General features: G+C 42.1%; 4 protein-coding genes across 5 annotated transcripts; 2 read left to right on the forward strand and 2 right to left on the reverse strand.

Moving 5' to 3' along the window:
• The first annotated feature begins 832 nt into the window (after positions 1-832).
• Positions 833-2,902, forward strand: LOC115747728 (transcription repressor MYB6-like). Its single transcript, XM_030683992.2, has 3 exons — positions 833-1,006; positions 1,734-1,863; positions 2,307-2,902. The coding sequence occupies exons 1-3, from the start codon at positions 907-909 to the stop codon at positions 2,770-2,772; spliced, it is 696 nt and encodes a 231-aa protein (XP_030539852.1). The 5' UTR covers positions 833-906; the 3' UTR covers positions 2,773-2,902.
• Positions 2,903-4,899: 1,997 nt separating this feature from the next.
• LOC115747817 (methyl-CpG-binding protein 2-like) lies at positions 4,900-6,375 on the forward strand. 2 transcript variants are annotated; one of them, XM_030684116.2, is made up of 4 exons: positions 4,900-5,036; positions 5,155-5,379; positions 5,485-5,724; positions 6,000-6,375. In XM_030684116.2, exons 1-4 carry the CDS (start codon positions 5,031-5,033, stop codon positions 6,051-6,053), a joined length of 525 nt encoding a protein of 174 aa, XP_030539976.1. In that variant the 5' UTR covers positions 4,900-5,030; the 3' UTR covers positions 6,054-6,375. The 2 variants fall into 2 exon arrangements, with proteins under 2 accessions (XP_030539976.1, XP_048138800.1); XM_048282843.1 differs by having other exon boundaries at positions 4,908-5,379.
• Positions 6,376-10,510: 4,135 nt separating this feature from the next.
• Positions 10,511-11,986, reverse strand: LOC115747725 (U-box domain-containing protein 2-like). Its single transcript, XM_030683991.2, has 2 exons — positions 11,861-11,986; positions 10,511-11,260 (listed from the first exon to the last, which is right to left on the reverse strand). Exons 1-2 carry the CDS (start codon positions 11,984-11,986, stop codon positions 10,511-10,513), a joined length of 876 nt encoding a protein of 291 aa, XP_030539851.2.
• A 2,577-nt stretch (positions 11,987-14,563) lies between these two features.
• Positions 14,564-15,785, reverse strand: LOC115747724 (U-box domain-containing protein 9-like). Its single transcript, XM_030683990.2, has one exon. The coding sequence runs from the start codon at positions 15,543-15,545 to the stop codon at positions 14,640-14,642; it is 906 nt and encodes a 301-aa protein (XP_030539850.2). The 5' UTR covers positions 15,546-15,785; the 3' UTR covers positions 14,564-14,639.
• Positions 15,786-17,331: the final 1,546 nt, after the last annotated feature.

Consider the following 17,331-nt stretch of genomic DNA (forward strand, 5'->3'; position numbering starts at 1 on the left):
TCACAAGATTGGCTAGGTTTGTTAAAATAGGAATGCATCCGAAATCCCGAATGCTCATAACTGTACTGCTTTCTTTGGATGTTTATCAGCGTTATGTGTGTACAGAATGCTGGGACCTGCTCTTTGGGAAATTGCGTCTCGGCTGTATCTCAAAGTCCAAAATGATGGCCATGAGCAAAAGTGGAAATCTTGAACTAGCTATATGCGTCGGTGTTGTTGGTGCCACGTTACAATTGCTTAATGTGATCAAGGTTCACACAAGGATAATGTCTCCTACTATCATAAAATTTTGCTCAGAAAATGTACTGCAAGATATGCTTGCTCAATTCTAAGATATGAGTTAGTGTAACTTCGTTTTACATATTATCGGAGAAAGCACTGCCATAATAAAGATTTCTCATAACATGATTATCCCCTAAACGGCGGGACACACGTTGCAGCAGATTAGGTGCATAACGTTGTTGTAATCTCTTCGGATTGTACTAGTGAGTTCTCGATATTTGTGCTCTCCATGGGCATTAGCCGCATCGACGAGCAACGCAATCCTTATGTGTTCTCTTTTCTCTTCCCAGGGTGCTATTCCTAACATCCTCATGTAAAAATATCAGGTAATCGAATCAATGCAGTGTTGGCATCGAAGAACTTTGAAAGGGAAGGACCACAGGTCTGATGTGAACTTGTGCTTGTGTTGATCAGTTCAGCTGAGTAAAGCTGCCTGATCTTAAACTCATGTAAAGCCATAGGACCCATAGAAAGCAGATGGGCCAGTGACCAAATGGCTATAGCAGCATCACTCAAAACTAACTGATGCAGTTTGGCATTGTGAACCAAGTACGAAACGACACACCGATTCACATGTCGGTATATAATATCCATTGAAGTCTCTGGTTTAAGGGTGCGAGAGAGATGGGTGGTGTGGCATGGACTGAGGAGGAAGATCATTTGCTCAAGAAGTGTATCGAGCAATACGGTGAAGGGAAGTGGCATAGAGTCCCTCAATTAGCCGGTAATAATAGCAGATCTACGATCTACGCTATGCTATGCTCGAATGCACAATCACTGTAATAGTAGGTTGAATTCAACTGTCCCTACTGTTTGGAATGCCTTTCTTGTGAATAATGTTGCTACCTTTCATTTGCGCTACAAGAATTCATTTTTCCTTAGAGAGAGTACATTCTTGAATAGAACTGCAGAAAAACTTGCATTTGCTTGCAACCATTCACAGCACCATGCACTCATTTCCCATGTAATTATATCAGATGATAGTTTCTGAGAAGTAATACCCATCTCAATTCACATTCAAGGAGAGATATTCCTAGAAAAAGTTCTGATTTGGTGTAAAAAATTAGGTTGGGGAAGGTCCAAGAACAGTCAAACGTTGAATTATGATGGAGGCGTTTAGGTTGAACCTATATGGCTATATTCTTCGGGTCCGACGCTGTACATCAACCTCGAACTCATCAAGCTATAATCAAGTTAAGATCAAAAACCCATATTGATCTGCAACATGTTTGTATCGCAATCTATTATGCCTTAGAATGTTGCAGATTTTGGTAGGAATAAAAAACGCAACTATCTTTCATTGGTTGCCAAGAACAGTATGCTTTCACATGGAGACTTCATTTTGAGCTTCCACAAGTACATCCCAAAATTGCGACTGATGTTCTAGTTGCAATTAACAGAAGCTAACACCAAATTGACCAGTTTCCACTTTTATGGCTATTGTGATTAAGGACTGAACCGGTGCCGCAAGAGCTGTCGACTGCGATGGCTAAACTATCTACGGCCAAACATCAAGAGAGGGGTTTTCACTGAGGACGAAGTGGATCTCATCATCAAGCTCCACAATGTCCTGGGAAACAGGCAAGCAACAGAGATATATCTCAAATCAATTAAGAGTCCGTTCTCTGAATGGGAATATCGAAATTCAGGACTGTTATATGCCAATATGTTTCTTAGGTCCCGGATGCGCATGTTTCCAGATGCATTTTCTTTCATCTCTTTTTCGATATAGCATGTTGCATTAGAGCTTGTAATTAATCTTTATCATGCATGAACTCTGTACTATTTTCTGGCGGTGATGCTCTCACGTACAAGTAGCGTTTAGGATATGAACGAGCCGCGTAGACTGAAACATGGCACATAAGTATAAGCTGGAAAATTCAGTAACAAGGTGGATATAAAAGGACTTTGATTTGATTTTAAGACTGGCCCTAGGACTTTGAATAAATTTCTTCTTTTAACCATCGCGAATAACAAGAATTTAGTTTGCCATATAAGTTAGAGAAATTGTTGAAAGTCTTCAGGTGGTCGCTGATCGCGGGTAGGCTTCCCGGAAGGACCGCCAACGATGTGAAGAACTACTGGAACTGTCACCTTAGCAAGAAGCTGGATCCCCAACAGGTCGACAACCATGAAGATAACGACTCGAACACGAAGGAAGTCTTGGAAATCCTCGGTCCCAGCCAACCGGGGGACTTCGCTGCATCATCAGGAGGCTGGACACAGCCACCAACAGCTGCTCTTGAAGCTCCAAGCTTGGTGTATTCTCCAATGCCAGAAGAAATTGGCACTTCACCTGCATCACCACCAATGTTGTACGTTGATCAGGATGAATTCAACAGTAGTAATCCACCATTCTTTGGGGAAGATGGGCATGTTCTTGGGGATCTGGGCTTGGACTTGCAGTTCGATGGGTCGGCTGGGTCGATGCAAAGCAGCAACAAGTGGGATTGGGATGACTTGATTTCTGACCTGGATCTGTGGGGTTGAATCTTTTGTAAGGTCAAAACGTTCGGTCGTTTTAGCTGGTTAATTGATGTGCAACAAAAATTTGACTATGGTGAGAATAAGCATCGACTTTGTGTACCGGCCCTAAGCTTACATGATTGATTTACCTCATCGGTGAGTCTTCAAATTAGACGGATTGTAAATCGAAATAATATGGGTTAGTTTAGTTTTCAAAATTGTACTTAAATTTCATCTTGATCAGAAATTAAAACTTGAAAACCGTTTTCGATTTCTTATTTTCGTGAAAATTAGTTCAGCAAATAAAAACTAGAATATTCTTGATTGATTGTGGAATCTACGGCAGATATATATTTATTCCAAGAGCCTGGCTCTTTCACATGTGAGTAATTAAGTTTTTTCCATCATACTTTCCTAGCTAGGTCGGTCCAAAATGTAAATTTTAGTGAGATTTGCCAGTGTGGCTGGTTTGACTTCTTACCGGACTGAAGAAAGTTGCACTCTGTTTTTATCGGAAAAACGAAACAATTCCCAAGGAAACAGCAAGAAACTGCGGGTCGTATCTGCTGGCAGGTGGCATTGGGCCATTGCACAAGGCCCCATGAGTTTTCGCACAAAGTCAATTGCACATCTCTCCATGTGAGGAATCCCCAATCTGATTGGCTTGACCCTCTCTTCCCTGCTCATTCCCAGAAATCTTTGAGTTTTGCACCCATTATTAATTTATGCTTTTTGTCATTTGAATATAGGGAAATTACTTTCATTTTTGAAATATTGATCATGTTCGTCAACTCTAAAATTTTCTTAATTGGGTCGGTTAACAAATTCTTCTTGGACACTCGTTAACAAAGTCTCTAGTAGCTAAATTGTCGAATTATAAAGCCATCTTGAAAACATCCTCTGCTATGGTCAATGGGGTTCGTGTACTTAGCTAAACCTTGTCTTGCATTGTGCTTGGCTACGAATTTCTGGTCTTAGTCCTAACATGCTAATGTGTCCTGCAATTGCAGTAGTAACACAAGTTTCAGTCAAATTGGAAGTTCATACTAGCCGACATGGTAACATTTTTTTATGGGTGTTTTATTCTCTAGAATGACTATGTTGATGTTTGAAAAAGTGAGAACCAGCCTTTGTCATCTTGTAGAGAATCGTCTATGTTGGATAATGTACTAGTTGCTCAATTTGGCATGCCATAGGTTCGAGAAACATTTTGCAATATCCATTTTATGCAATTTCTCAAAGACGATTTTCTTCTCAAGAAACGCGTTCATCCCTGACATTTTCAATTGGATCTATTCATATTTCATCATAAGAAGCAACATGAGTGGAAAGGCCGAGGAGTGAACTTTCTTGAACGGCTAGACTTGTCTAATCCAACTTTGTCGCCTATGATCTTCTACATGTAATCTCCATAAGAGAATTGAGTTTTGGATTGATTGGGTTGAGAAGGACTTGTCTCGAGCCAAACGAGACTACACCGAACTTGGATGTTAGTCGTCTCCTAAGTTGTTCATTTTGGCTGTTCTAACTCTATTAGCTTATCGGACCAAAAAAAAACTCTATTAGCTTAGACAGATTTTTAGATACGTGATAATCTTGACAGTCAATAGAGCAAAACTTAGTTTTCAGGAAAAATTAAGCAACAGTACATCCTAATTGTTTTTTTTCTTTTTGTCATTTTAACACATCCATTGAATGGCAAAAAGGGTAGGGCAGCTTTTTTAGGGGGGTTGGTTTTCAAAAGCTGCAGCGTATCTGTGCAAGCCCATGTTTCTACTGTTTTGAGGATTATGAAACCGTAGAACTCTGGTCACCTCCTTCTGTTGCCTGCGCCGCGAACTCAGGAAAGGAAACAATGTTGGAAAAAGAACTCCACATGCACTCTCTCTCTCTCTCTCTGTCGATCAGGCTCAGGACATGGATGTCTGGTCTGGTCTTCAAGTTAAGAGGCTACTGTAACTCTTTTGGGAGATTTCTCTTTCCTGTTGTGAGTAGTACAGCCTAGACTTTCAACCCTCTATCTGCACTCCACCCTTTAGACCTTGGGACTAGAACCTCAATCTCAAGCATGCCTTTCTTTATTCAGAGTTAATTCAGAAACAAAACACACCCAACGCCCACAACTTTCCTCAGACCTTCTCTTGCACCCAAAGGTTCAACCTTTTTTCCCAACCGAAGCTCAGACAGTTCCAACCTTTTGCTGGCTGCTGCTGCTGCTGCTTCTTCTTCTTCTTCTTCTTCTTCTTCTTCTTCTGCTGCTGCTGTTTAAACCACTACCACCAATGGATGTGAGGGCACATTCTTCACAACCCTTGAACTTTCTGTTGTTGATCTTGAAACTTTCTTGCACTGTCATTCCTTTTTGCTTTAGCTCTTCTTATGTTGTTGGGTAAATTTCTTTTACAGGAGTATTACTGTAGGAAGAGCGGGCAGATACCAGCATTTGGTGACTGGGACCATGCAAACGAGCTACCAATAACTCAGTACTTTGAGTGTGCAAGGCAACCTGGCTTGCTCCGATTCAGCTCTTCTTCCGGAGAATCTGATCGCGCTCGTAAGAGCGGGGACTTGTATGCGGTCGCTGCTGCTGATGAGCACAAGTTCTCTCGCTCCATGGCTCCTCATAGAAAGGTTCAGACTTCGGCTCCTTTTTCTGCTCATGCCATTGATCCAACATGAGATCTTTCTTCTTTTTTTCTCAAAAAAGTCTGAACTGCGTGCGAATATCTGTTGCAGGCGAGAACCAGAGAGAAGCGGAACGTGCAACTGAAGGAGCAGAGAAAAACAGGGAGAGTCGTTTGTGAGATGAAGGAACCTCCGAGGAAGCAACACCTCCTGTCACAGTCGCAACTTAATGCCCATAGCCATCATCATCATCATCTTGAGTTGCCCATGAAGTTGAAGCCATCAAAACCCAAAGCTGTTGATGAAGATCTCTACAAGATCCCTCCTCATCTTCTTCACACTACCAAGAGGGTCAGTTCCACTTCTTGTTTCCTCGTACTTTTGTTAAGAATGCTTCACAAATGGGCACCTTTTTATTTTTGCCCGAACTATTCCAGGACCAAATGCTTACATATAATCTGTGGAAATTCTGGTAAAAGTTGACATCTTGACCATCTTTTTTTGCGATAAATTCCAGCCCATGTTGCAGATCTTGATGCATCTGCACGTTGGGTCCAGGCAGAAATCATTTGTAAATGGCAACATTAATGTTGAAATGTTTGGTTTCTCATTGTTTTCTTCTGCAGAAAAAGGTGCTGGGATTTTTCTCAAGGTGTCTGGTCCCAGCTTGTACTGCCTAGAGTTTGACAACAGATGACTTGCAATATTCTCTGTCCAAAAGAGACGCCATGCAAATGTTGGATTGGCAAGCTCTAGCTGCATTGAGGCTAAAACTTGGGACCACTTCATTCAACCGAAAATGAAAACTTGAGTCTTGTATGATTTGAAGTAAGCTAGTCAAGACCAAATGATATCAATGTAGAATTCTCAGTTTGGATCTTAAACAGTGCTCTGTCTTGACCATCTTTTGCTGTTTTTTTCATGGGGTAAAAGGAGAATTTTGCCCAGGGTGTTTATGACTTTCCGTTTTTTCCTTTTCATTCCTGAGGACGTAACTGGAATGCAATGCATAGGTATAAGCTGTCTCCTTTTAATTAGAATAGTTGATTATATTGCTGGTCAAAAATCAAAACGGTCAACCTTACCCAAAAAAAAAATCAAACGGTCAAGGATTAATATGATCCCCACTTCCCATAAGTCACTAAACGACAGTGGCACTTGACACAAAACTCTGCATCCGCGCCAACTCCAGGCGTTGAGTATGACACTATTGCCACTCCCTCTTAAGTTGTCTCATGAAAAATGAAAAGCTTAGACCCTTTCAACAAATCAGCCTCAAACTTAGAAGCTCAATAGTCCTCTGCTAATGGCAATTAACCCACAAGAGGATTCTTCCTTAATGTTCAGGCAAATTTGCACTTATTTTCTCAAACAGCAGCTACTATCGTCTATGTTGCCGTTTAATGCAAGCTATGTGACTAGTCCTGTGTCAAAATCTGTAGTATAAAGAAAGGAGCATTATGACTCAGAACTTGAAAATTGAGATTTTTCTTTAAGTCTTGGCGTCGATGCCCATTTGTGGTTGGTTTGATGAAATGTTAAACCTAGAGTGTGCTATTAAGGACAACTGCTGAATGTTTCCTGTGCACTAAATAAGACATGTCATTGAGTAATATCGTAAAAGGAATAGATAAATGCACTTGCGTAGCATGAGACTTATGCCAATATGAAATCAATGGTGCAAATAGTACTAGAGTAAGACAATAACGCTCCTTCAAGGTTGGTGCTGACTGGGACCAGGTGTGCAACAGGCTGAAGTATGCTCTCAAAATCCTCCTTTGTACTAAATCCGACAGAATTTGGTTTTGAAGATGCTGCGAAAAGAATGATATTCACGGAAGGTGACTGTACATGAGCTGAGTGAAGAAGTAGCCTTTCTTTTCGCAGTTAGTGTACATGCTCTCAAAATCCTCATTCTCTGATGCCCACTTAGGTGATTTTCTTGACAATGGAAGTAGACTTTCTTTCAGCTCTTGCAGTCACTGTGCTGCTCGCAGTTAGTGTCAAGAGCAGACCGCAGGCATCCCCGTTACTCCTAATTTGCTTTGCAGTGCTCGGGGTCATAAGGCCAGACCTCGTCTAGATTAGCCACGCAATTTCCTCGCATTGTTCAGGTCTGATTTCCTCTAATACCTTGAGCAAGACAGGAACAGCGCCTAAGTCCCTCAGTTACTCGATCGCGTCTTGACCTTAAGGCAATGACCCAAGAAGACCCATCATCCACACAAATGCAGTTCACCATCCTCTGGAGTATCACACTGGTGCCTCGTGCCTGAATGGCATTCTTTCTGTTCTGGGTGAGATGAGACAGTTTGTACAGTGCAGAAGCAGCATCGATGATAGCTACAATGTTCCCTCGTTTGACATTGATCAGAGGGCCAATTGCTCCTGCTTCTCCAATCAGACGCCTGTTCGAAGAGGGTCGATAGTTCAGACAGAGCCGCAGCAGCAATACTCCTTGTTTGAGCTGTCCCGGAGTTCAGTGACCCAATGAGGAACGATATGACAAATGGGTTGTCCTCCATTAGCTCCTTGTTACTCTCATGGAATGAGAGATTCAAAACCATGGCGGTCAATTCCTCTTCGAGACCAGGATTATCCGTCGCCTTGTTCAGGGAAAGTGGCTTTAGCAATTTTTGGGGGGTCCCCGCAGATTCCCCGAAAAAAGGCACGAACTGAGGCGTGTCTGTTAGTCAGCTATGAGTTCTTTAGCAGCTGCTTTCTGATCCCCTAGGGAGGAGGACATTTTGTCGAGGAGTGATTCACAATAATCTTCTCCGCGGTCGCCGGCTGTCTTCCCTTCGTCCTCGATCAAGTTTGGTAGCTTAAAACCTTGCAACATTTTACGGTTAATCTCTGGACCAAATGATTCGGGGTAAGTCTAGTGTCGTGAAGGTATTGCAGGGTTTGAGGGCATCTCCTATGGCACTCATCAACCAGTACTGAATAGGAAGGCGACCGAATGTCTGGAAACAGCCAAAAAAAAAAAAAAAAAAACGTGAGCCTGGTAATCTCTCAAACAGGCCTAATTTGGAAATAATTGTGACTAAAAAGAAAGGTTGGACAACGGATTAATCAATGCTGCAAGGTTGGATAACGGATTAATCAATGCTGCACTTAATTATTCGTAGATCAATGAATCCCTTAATCGTATTGTTGGTGTGTGGGACTTACGTGCGCCCATGCGGCCAATCACCCGCCCACTAGCAGTTATCTACTATTTCAAACGTGAAGGGTCATGTTCCTTCACAGACGTAAAAAGAAACGACTCATCTCGTTTCAATTGAAGCCTGCCATTGTTCAAGAAAACACAACAGAGACTACGTATGCTCTCTCTCCCAAAATTCACTGTTGATTGACAATCAACATCAAGGAACTTCCAAGATCGCAAAGGGGCTCTTAACCTGTGACAATCAAGGTATGTTTTCATGATATATCCTTCTCGATCAGTGATTCAAGTATTATATTGTGCATGTTTCCGCAATTAGATCTTAGATCGAAATAGGGTTTTGTACCCTTCACGTATAAATACAGTACCTTATCGGAGAAGCTATCTGAAGAAAATATTTGCCCATTACACGGATCTAGAAAAGGATCTATGCGACTAAAAAGAGAAACCAGCTCTCCCCTGCAATTCTCCTCATTGAGATGGTTCACATGAGAGAATGAAACCAAACAAGAGCCCTACATTCATGATCTGTATCGATTATACGAAAGAATGCTTCTCTAGTTTAACTTATCAACCGCCATAAGGTGAATGGGACCATTGCAACTCTTCGGGAATTCCCTGCTTGCCATGAGGCTTCTTCTCCGCCCTCTTCAACGTCCACTCTGTCAAAAGTTGCAGAGTTTTGATAGCTTCATGGATGGTCTATAGCGTACACTCGTCTTCTTTGGCGATCATCTCCACCAGCCTTGGAACTTCGCTCTTCCACTCCTGAGGGCTCTACATTGAACCTCCATCCGAGTCCTCTGCTTCTGCCATCTTCTATCACTCACTCTAAGTGACAACACACAAGCAACAGAACAAAAATGGACTGAACTCCACAAACCATGCTAGAACTCGATACTGGTATGTCAGAAAAGAAGGGAAGAGCTAAGAAAGGATTCAACTTTGTGTGATGTGATCGGTTTTGAATCGGTTCCTTTCTGGTAATCCGGCAGTTTTTCAGTAGATAACCGGTTTCTGATGATCTGGAACTTCTTTTTTCTTTCTTTCTTTCTGTTTTATCAAAAAAAGAAACTACACGGAACAATGCTGACGTCACTGGAGCCGCTAGTTAACTGAATTTTTCCGACTAAATGAGACTTGAGGATGTTTTGTCGGCGGTTGTTTGCACCTGCATTGTTGACTTTGCCAAAATAGAGCTAAAAACAGAGAAATTAGTATAACTAGTTCTCCCCAATGCAGTGGACAAAGATAATTATAAAGATAAATCAATGGATGAAACAGATGAAGATAAAGGGACAACTGCTGAATGTTGCTTTGATTTTCAAGAAATGTCTGCTTGTTACGCTAGACAGGCATGTCCTATGGTTCTATCGACTGGTTAAACTAAGGACATATACATCGTGTAACCTGAATCTTATGTCAATACGAAGTCTGTCAATGTCGAGTATAAACAAAGTAGTACTAGAGTGAGAACACTCCCTCAAGGTTGGTGCTGACTGGGATCAGAAAGTATGTGACATACTGAAGTATGCTCTCAAAATCTTCTCTTTTTACCAAGAAGATCAACTCTTTCTCATACCTTAGAGGGCAACCTTGATGAGAACACCTAGCAAATTGTCCAAGGAGTCAAACATAGGCATGCAAGAATCTGCCTAGCTGATCTAAACTATCATTTTCTGATTGAATTGAGAAGAAATCGAGAATATGGTCAACTGTTTTCCTATGTGACAAGACCAGAATACAACAGAAGAACTTCTGCCATCAATTGAATCTCTCTGTCAAATCCATGTACATTCAACGTAAAAGATGATGCTGTTTCTCAAACTATTTGCTAAGCCATACTCCCCTGCATGAGCAAAAAATTCCTCTAACCTGTACAGAATCCATGAAACAAATCCAGCAAAAATTGGTTTTGAAGCTGCCGCGAAGAGAATGGTATTCACGAATGAGTAAAAGCTAATCATTCTATGATGCGGCATTCATGATTCTCTTAACAATGGAAGTAGCCTTCCTCTGAGCCCTTGCAGTTGCTGTGCTGCTCGTGCTTAGTGTGAAGAGCAGACCACAGGCATCCCAGTTGTTCCTAATTTGCTTCGCAGTGTTCGGGTAATAAGAACAGATCTCCTCCAGAATAACCACACAATTCTCTTTGCATCGTTCGGGTATGCTTTCCCCTAATACCTTGAGCAAGATAGGAACATCTCCAATGTCCCTCAACTCCTCAACCGTGTCTTGATCACCAGACAATTTCACAAGAAGACCCACCAATTCATCCATACAGGTGCGTTTCTCTAACCGCTGGAGTATCACACTGGTGGCTCGTGCACGAATGGCATTCGTTACATTCTCAGTAAGATGAAACAGTTGGAACAGTGCAGAAGCAGCGTTGAAGATAGCTAAAATGCTCCCTACTCTGACAACATTGATCAGAGGACCGATTGCTCCCGCTTCTCCAATCAGACGCCTGTTCGAATCGAGCACCAATAGTTTAGACAGAGCCGCGGCAGCAATACTTCTTGTTCGATGTGTCCTGGAGTTGAGTGACCCAACTAGAAACGATATGACAAATGGATTGCCCTCCATTAGCTCCTTGTTGCCATCGACGATTGAGAGATTCAAAACTATGGCAGTCAAATCCTCTTCCAGACCAGGATTATCTACCGCCTTGTTCCGGAAAGTGGGTTTGGCAATTTTTAAAGGGCCCCCTGAGATTCCCTGAAAAACGCACTAACTGAGTCTCGTCTGTTCATCAAATGTCATAGTTCTTTAGCAGCCGCTTGCTGATCATCCAGGGAGGGGGACAATCTGTCAAGGAGTGACTCAGAATGATCTTTGTTGCAGTTGCCGTCAACCTTCCCTTTATCTCCCATCAAATTCGGTAACTTAACTCCTTGCTCCTTACAACATTTTACAATTAATCTCAGGCACCAAATGATTTGGTAAATCTAGTGCCGCGAAGGTATTCCAGGGTTTGAGGGCATCTCTTATGCTCAGTCAGCCAGTCCTGAATAGGAAGGCGATCGAATTTCTGGAAACAGGAAATCAAACCAAAAAAAAAAGGGAAGAAAATGTGAGCCTGGTAATCACTCAAATAGGCCTGATTTGGAAATAACTGTGACTAAGAACCCGAGGAAACAAGAAGAACGAACACAGCAAAATGACTCAAACCTGCCCATTCTCCAAAACAACCGGGTCCACCATCACTTTCTTAGAAATGGGACAGAGGAACTCTTTCGGAATTCCCTGCTAGTGGCGAGGCTTCTCCTCCGTCGTCTTCAACCTCGACCCCGTGAAGAGTTGCAGAGTTCTGATGACCTCATCGACGGTCTCTAACTTACATTCGTCTTCTTTAGCGATCATCTCCAGTAGCCTGGACACTTTGCTCTTCAACTCTTGAGGGCTCTTCGCCGGACCTCCATCTGGGTCCTCTGTTTCTGCCATCCTGCATCACTCACTCTAACCGACACCACTCAAAGAACAGAGGCAAAAAAAAATGGGATTGAACTCGAGAAAATCACAAGAACTCAATGTGGGCGCTTGGAGAATAGAAGGGAAAAGCAAAGAGAGGATCGTACTCTGTGTTGATGTGATCGTTCTTGAATCGGTTCCTTTCAGTTTCTGGTAATCTGGCAGCTTCAGTTGAGAATGGGGCTCTGGCAGTTTATTTGGAGCAACAGAAATGCTGACGTCACTGGGGCTGCTTGTTAACTGAAATTCTCTGATTGGATGAGACTTGAGGATGTTCTGTCGGCGGTTGTTCGTCCGTGGATTGCTGATTTTGCCGAAACAGAGCTCAAATGTCAAAACTGAAATATAATAAGGATTAATAAAAACTAGAAAATTATAAAGATTAATCGAAACTGAAAAAGTAAAATTTTCTTAAATTTGGCCATGTTTGGTTCAGCATTAAAAATGAGCGTTGAGGCTCTAAAGTCCCTTGGCCAAATGCAAATGTTGTTTAGCTACTTTTTTAACTTACTTTGGGGACTCTCCAAAGTCCTTTAGCCCAAAGTACCTCTAAAGGTACTTTGGGCTAAAGGATTTTTGCAAAATGCAACTAATTTTTTTTTTTTTAACTTTGTCATCTTCGCTTGCCGCCACCCCCTCGTCGCCTTCTTTATTGCCGTCGCCTACCGGATTCTTGTCGCTCGCCCGACCGCCGCCGGACCATCGCCGCCCTCCTCCCGCCGGACCACCATTGGACGTCCGCCCGCCGGACCACCACCGCCGGCCGCCGCCCTCGTCGCCGCCGGCCATCGTTGGCCGCCGACCGCTGCCTTTTTTTTCAAAAAGAAAAAATACTTTACAAAGTTCATTTTTCACCAAACAACATTTACATCAAAGTTACTTTCCAAATGTATTCTTAAAATACACTTTACCAAACACTACTTGCATTTTGAAAAAGAAGTTTTGCCCAAAGGTATTTGCATTTTTTCAAAGTTATTTGGCCAAATGCTGAACCAAACAAGGCCTTTAACTTTGATCCTTAAGTTGCAAGGTGACAATTTGAGAATAGACTGACGAAGGTTTCTAGAACGTAATTTCGTATATTCGTATCTAAAAATCGAATTTTTAAGACAATGGTTTGAAAAATGTTATACCCTTGTCTAGTTAATCTAGAATGGATGAAATGATGATATGATGGGGTGTTGAAAAAATTAAGGATAAATGTATCGGAACCGCTAAAACTTGTCACAAAAGTGTATTTGGATCGTAAAACTTTTAAAAAAATGCAATTAAGTGCTAGAAATTATCAAATTTGTACAATCAAGTCCTTTTATTAACTCTGTCCAATTTGGCTGATGAAAACTGCTGATGTGAATTTTTCTTTATTATTTTTTCTCTACTAAGTGGTTAAAACATGAAGCATACGGCCGTAACGAAGTCATTTTCGTGAAAATTCTGATTTTTAAATTAAAAAAATATTTAAATAATATTAACAATAAGAGAATTTAAAAAAAAAGGAAGAAGGAAAAATTAGGCGAGGGCTTGCAACCTAAGCTACCTCTGCCCCACCATCGCTAAAAAGGGCCGGCGATGGTGGAGAAATGGTCGGCGGGGGTTGTCGAGCCCAACAAGGAGTTGTCGACCCTCGTCCATGTCTAGCCGAGGGTCGCCAATGGTGGGGTGGGGGCCCTTACTCGACCTGGGAGAGGGCTGCCAACCCCACCAACTATTCCCCCACCATCGTATGCCATTCCTGGCGATGGTGGCAACGACGGTTGCAACGAGGGCTGCGCCTGCTTTTTCCTTTTTTATTCTTCTTTTCTTTGTTGTATTTTTTAAAAAAAATTCTTAAATCTTAATGTAACTTAAATATATTTGTATTAAAAAATAAATTTTGACTAAAAAGGGCATCGCTTCAACCACATCAGCTCCACTTAGGATAGAGAAAATAATTAAAAGAAATCATGTTAACCTTTTTTGTTAGCCAACTTAGACATGTGGTGTTGCTTTGATGTATGGCTTTTCATTTTTAGAATAAATTAATTAGAAAAAAATACATAAACCTAAGCAAAAGTTCAAGCGATCCTCAGTCATAATTGTCCCATTCTGTGCAATTACACTTGGCATATGGCCTTGGCCAAACATGAGAATACCAATGTATTATTTTTAAGAAATGTTTGTCTAGAAAAATAGGTGAACATAAAAAAGAAGAATACTGGAGTATGCTCTCAAAATCTTCTCTTTTTCTACCAAGAAGATCCATTCTTTCTCCTACCATCAGAGGGTAACCTTGAAAAGTACGAAAACACCTATCAAATTGTCCAAGGAGTCAAACATGGGCATGCAAGAATATGTCTAGCTGATCTACACTATCATTTTCTGATTGAATCGAGAATATGGTCCACTGTTTCCCTATGTGACAACACTAGAATACAACAGAAAGAAATTCTGCCATCAATTAAATCTCTCTGTCAAATCCATGAAATGAAGCTGTTTCTCAATGTATTTGCTCAGCCAAACTCCCCTGCATGCCCAAAAAATTTCCTCTAACCTGTATGCAATCTGTGCAACGAATCCAGCAAAAATCGGTTTAGAAGCTGCCGCGAAGAGAATGGTATTCACAAATGAGTAAAGAGAGCTAATCATCTCATGATGCTGCTTTCATGATTTTCTGGACAATGGAAGTAGCCTTCCTCTGAGCCCTCGCAGTCGCCGTGCTGCTCACACTTAGCCTCAGGAGCAGGCTGCAGGCATCCCCGTCACTCCTAATTTGCTTCACGGTGTTCGGGTCGTAAGAACAGATCTCGTCCAGAATAGCCACACAATTCTCCTGGCATCGTTCGGGCCTGCTTTCCCCTAATACCTTGAGCAAGAGAGGAACAGCACCAAAGTCCCTCAACTCCTCAACCGCATCTTGATCGCCCGACAATTTCGCGAGTAGACCCATCATTTCGTCCACACAGAAGCGTTTGATTATCCGCTGGAGTATCACACTGGTGGCTCGTGCCCGAATGGCATTCTTTACATTCTCGGTAAGATGAAACAGTTTGTACAGTGCAGAAGCAGCGTTGACGGCAGCTACAATGTTCCCTTCACCGATGACATTGATCAGAGGGCCGATCGCTCCCGCTTCTCCAATTAGACGCCTGTTGGAATCGAGAATTGATAGTTCAGACAGAGCTGCGGCAGCAATACTTTTTGTTCGATGTGTCTTGGAGTTGAGTGACCCAACGAGGAACGATATGACAAATGGATTGCCCTCCATTAGCTCCTTGTTGCTATCGATGATTGAGAGATTCAAAACTATGGCTGTCAAATCCTCTTCCAGACCAGGATTATCTACCGCCTTGTTTGGGGAAAGTGGGTTTAGCAATTTCTGGAGGGACCCTGCAGATTCCCCGAAGAATGCACGAACTGAGGCTTGTCTGTTTGTCAGATCTCGTAGCTCTTTAGCAGCCGCTTGTGGATCATCCAGGGAGGGGGACAATCTGTCAAGGAGTGAATCAAAATAATCTTTGTCGCAGTCGCCGGCTATCTTCCCTTTATCTTCCATCAAGTTCGGTAACTCAACTCCTCGCTCCTTACAACAGTTTTCGATTAATCTCCGGACCAAAAGATTTGGAGTGAGTCTAGTGTCACGAAGGTATTCCTGGGTTTGAGGGCATCTCCTACGACCCTCATTCAGCCAGTCCTGAATAGGAAGGCGATCGAATGTCTGGAAACAGGAAATCAAACGGAAAAAAAAGAGACAGAGAGGAAAACGTGAGCCTGGTAATCACTCAAATACACCAGATTTGGAGAAAAAATGTTGAATAAAGGCCAAAAAGATCCGGCGATATCACTATTCCATATCCCGATTCATCAATGCTTTGCTTATTTATTCGTAGAATCAGCAAAACCCTTTATAGTATTAAGTACAAATACCTTCGCTGAGAAGGTATCTCAAGAAATAGATTGCTGATTACACACGGGTCATAGAGACGGAGATATGCAACTTCAAAGGGAAACCGGCACTCTACTGCGATCCTCCTCATTGAGATGAAAAAATTGCCACTCTAGTCTAACTTATCAACCGCCACAGAGCAACTAGGAACCGCAGTTCCGGATCGTCCAAGCAAAGTTTCTCAAGTTACGCCTAATCCCACAAGACGGAACTGAAAATGGATGACCATGACAATCCATAATTCAAATGGCTACCCGAAGACAGAGCACTCAAACCCTCCTCCATTGAAATTCACTTAAAGCTAAACAGTACTCAGAGTCACTAGCGAAAGAAGAGCCAGAAAGAAGGAAACAAGAAGAACGAGCACAAGAAAATGACTCAAACCTGTCCATTCTCCAAAACAACCGGGTCCACCATCACTTCCTTCGAAATGGGACAGAGGAACTCTACGGGAATTCCCTGCTTGCCGCCGCGGGGCTTCTTCTCCATCGTTGTCTTCGATCTCGACTCTGTCAAAAGTTGCAGAGTTCGGATAGCTTCGTCGAGGGTCTCTAACTTGCACTCGTCTTCTTTAGCGATCGTCTCCAGCAGCCTGGACACTTCGCTCTTCAACTCTCGAGGGCTCTTCGCCAAACTCCCATCTGGGTCCCCTGTTTCTGCCATCTTGCATCACTCACTCACGAAGAACCGAGCCAGAAATGGATTGGACTCGAGAAACTCAGCGAGAACTCAATATGGGTACGTGAGAATAGAAGGGAAGAGCAAAGAAAGGATTGAACTTTGTGCTCATGTGATCGTTCTTGAATCGGTTTCTTTCTGGTAATCTGGCAGTTTCAGTTGAGAATCGGATTCTGATAATCTGGTAGCTTCTTTTGTTTTTTTTTTTTCCAGATGAGTTCATCATATTGATCACGATATGAAATTGGAGTAACAGAAATGCTGACGTCACTGGGGCTGCTTGTTAACTGAAATTCTCTTGTTGGATGAGACCTGAGGATGTTCTGTCGGCGGTTGTTTCCACGTGGATTGCTGAGATTTTGCCAAAACTGTGCTCAAAACTGAAAAATTAGAAGCGTTAATAAAAACTATAATACTCTAAAGATTAATCAAAACTCAAGAAAACAGAGCTCCCCGATGCTGTGGACAAAAAATAAAATAAAATTATAGCAATTAAATAATTGGTGAAGATAAAAGAATTTCATGAATTTGATTTTGATCCTCAAGTTGCAAGGTGACAATTTGAGAATAGACGGACGAAGGTTTCTAGAACATATAGGTTCACTATTCAATTCCTTGAAAGTATGATTAAGGTAATTTCATGTACGATTTTCGTATCTAGAAATCGAATTCTAGGACGGTGGTTTGAAAATGTTATATCCTTGTCTAATCATTCTAA

This window comes from Rhodamnia argentea, chromosome 1 (assembly GCF_020921035.1).
Source record: "Rhodamnia argentea isolate NSW1041297 chromosome 1, ASM2092103v1, whole genome shotgun sequence".
Taxonomy (NCBI): domain Eukaryota; kingdom Viridiplantae; phylum Streptophyta; class Magnoliopsida; order Myrtales; family Myrtaceae; genus Rhodamnia; species Rhodamnia argentea.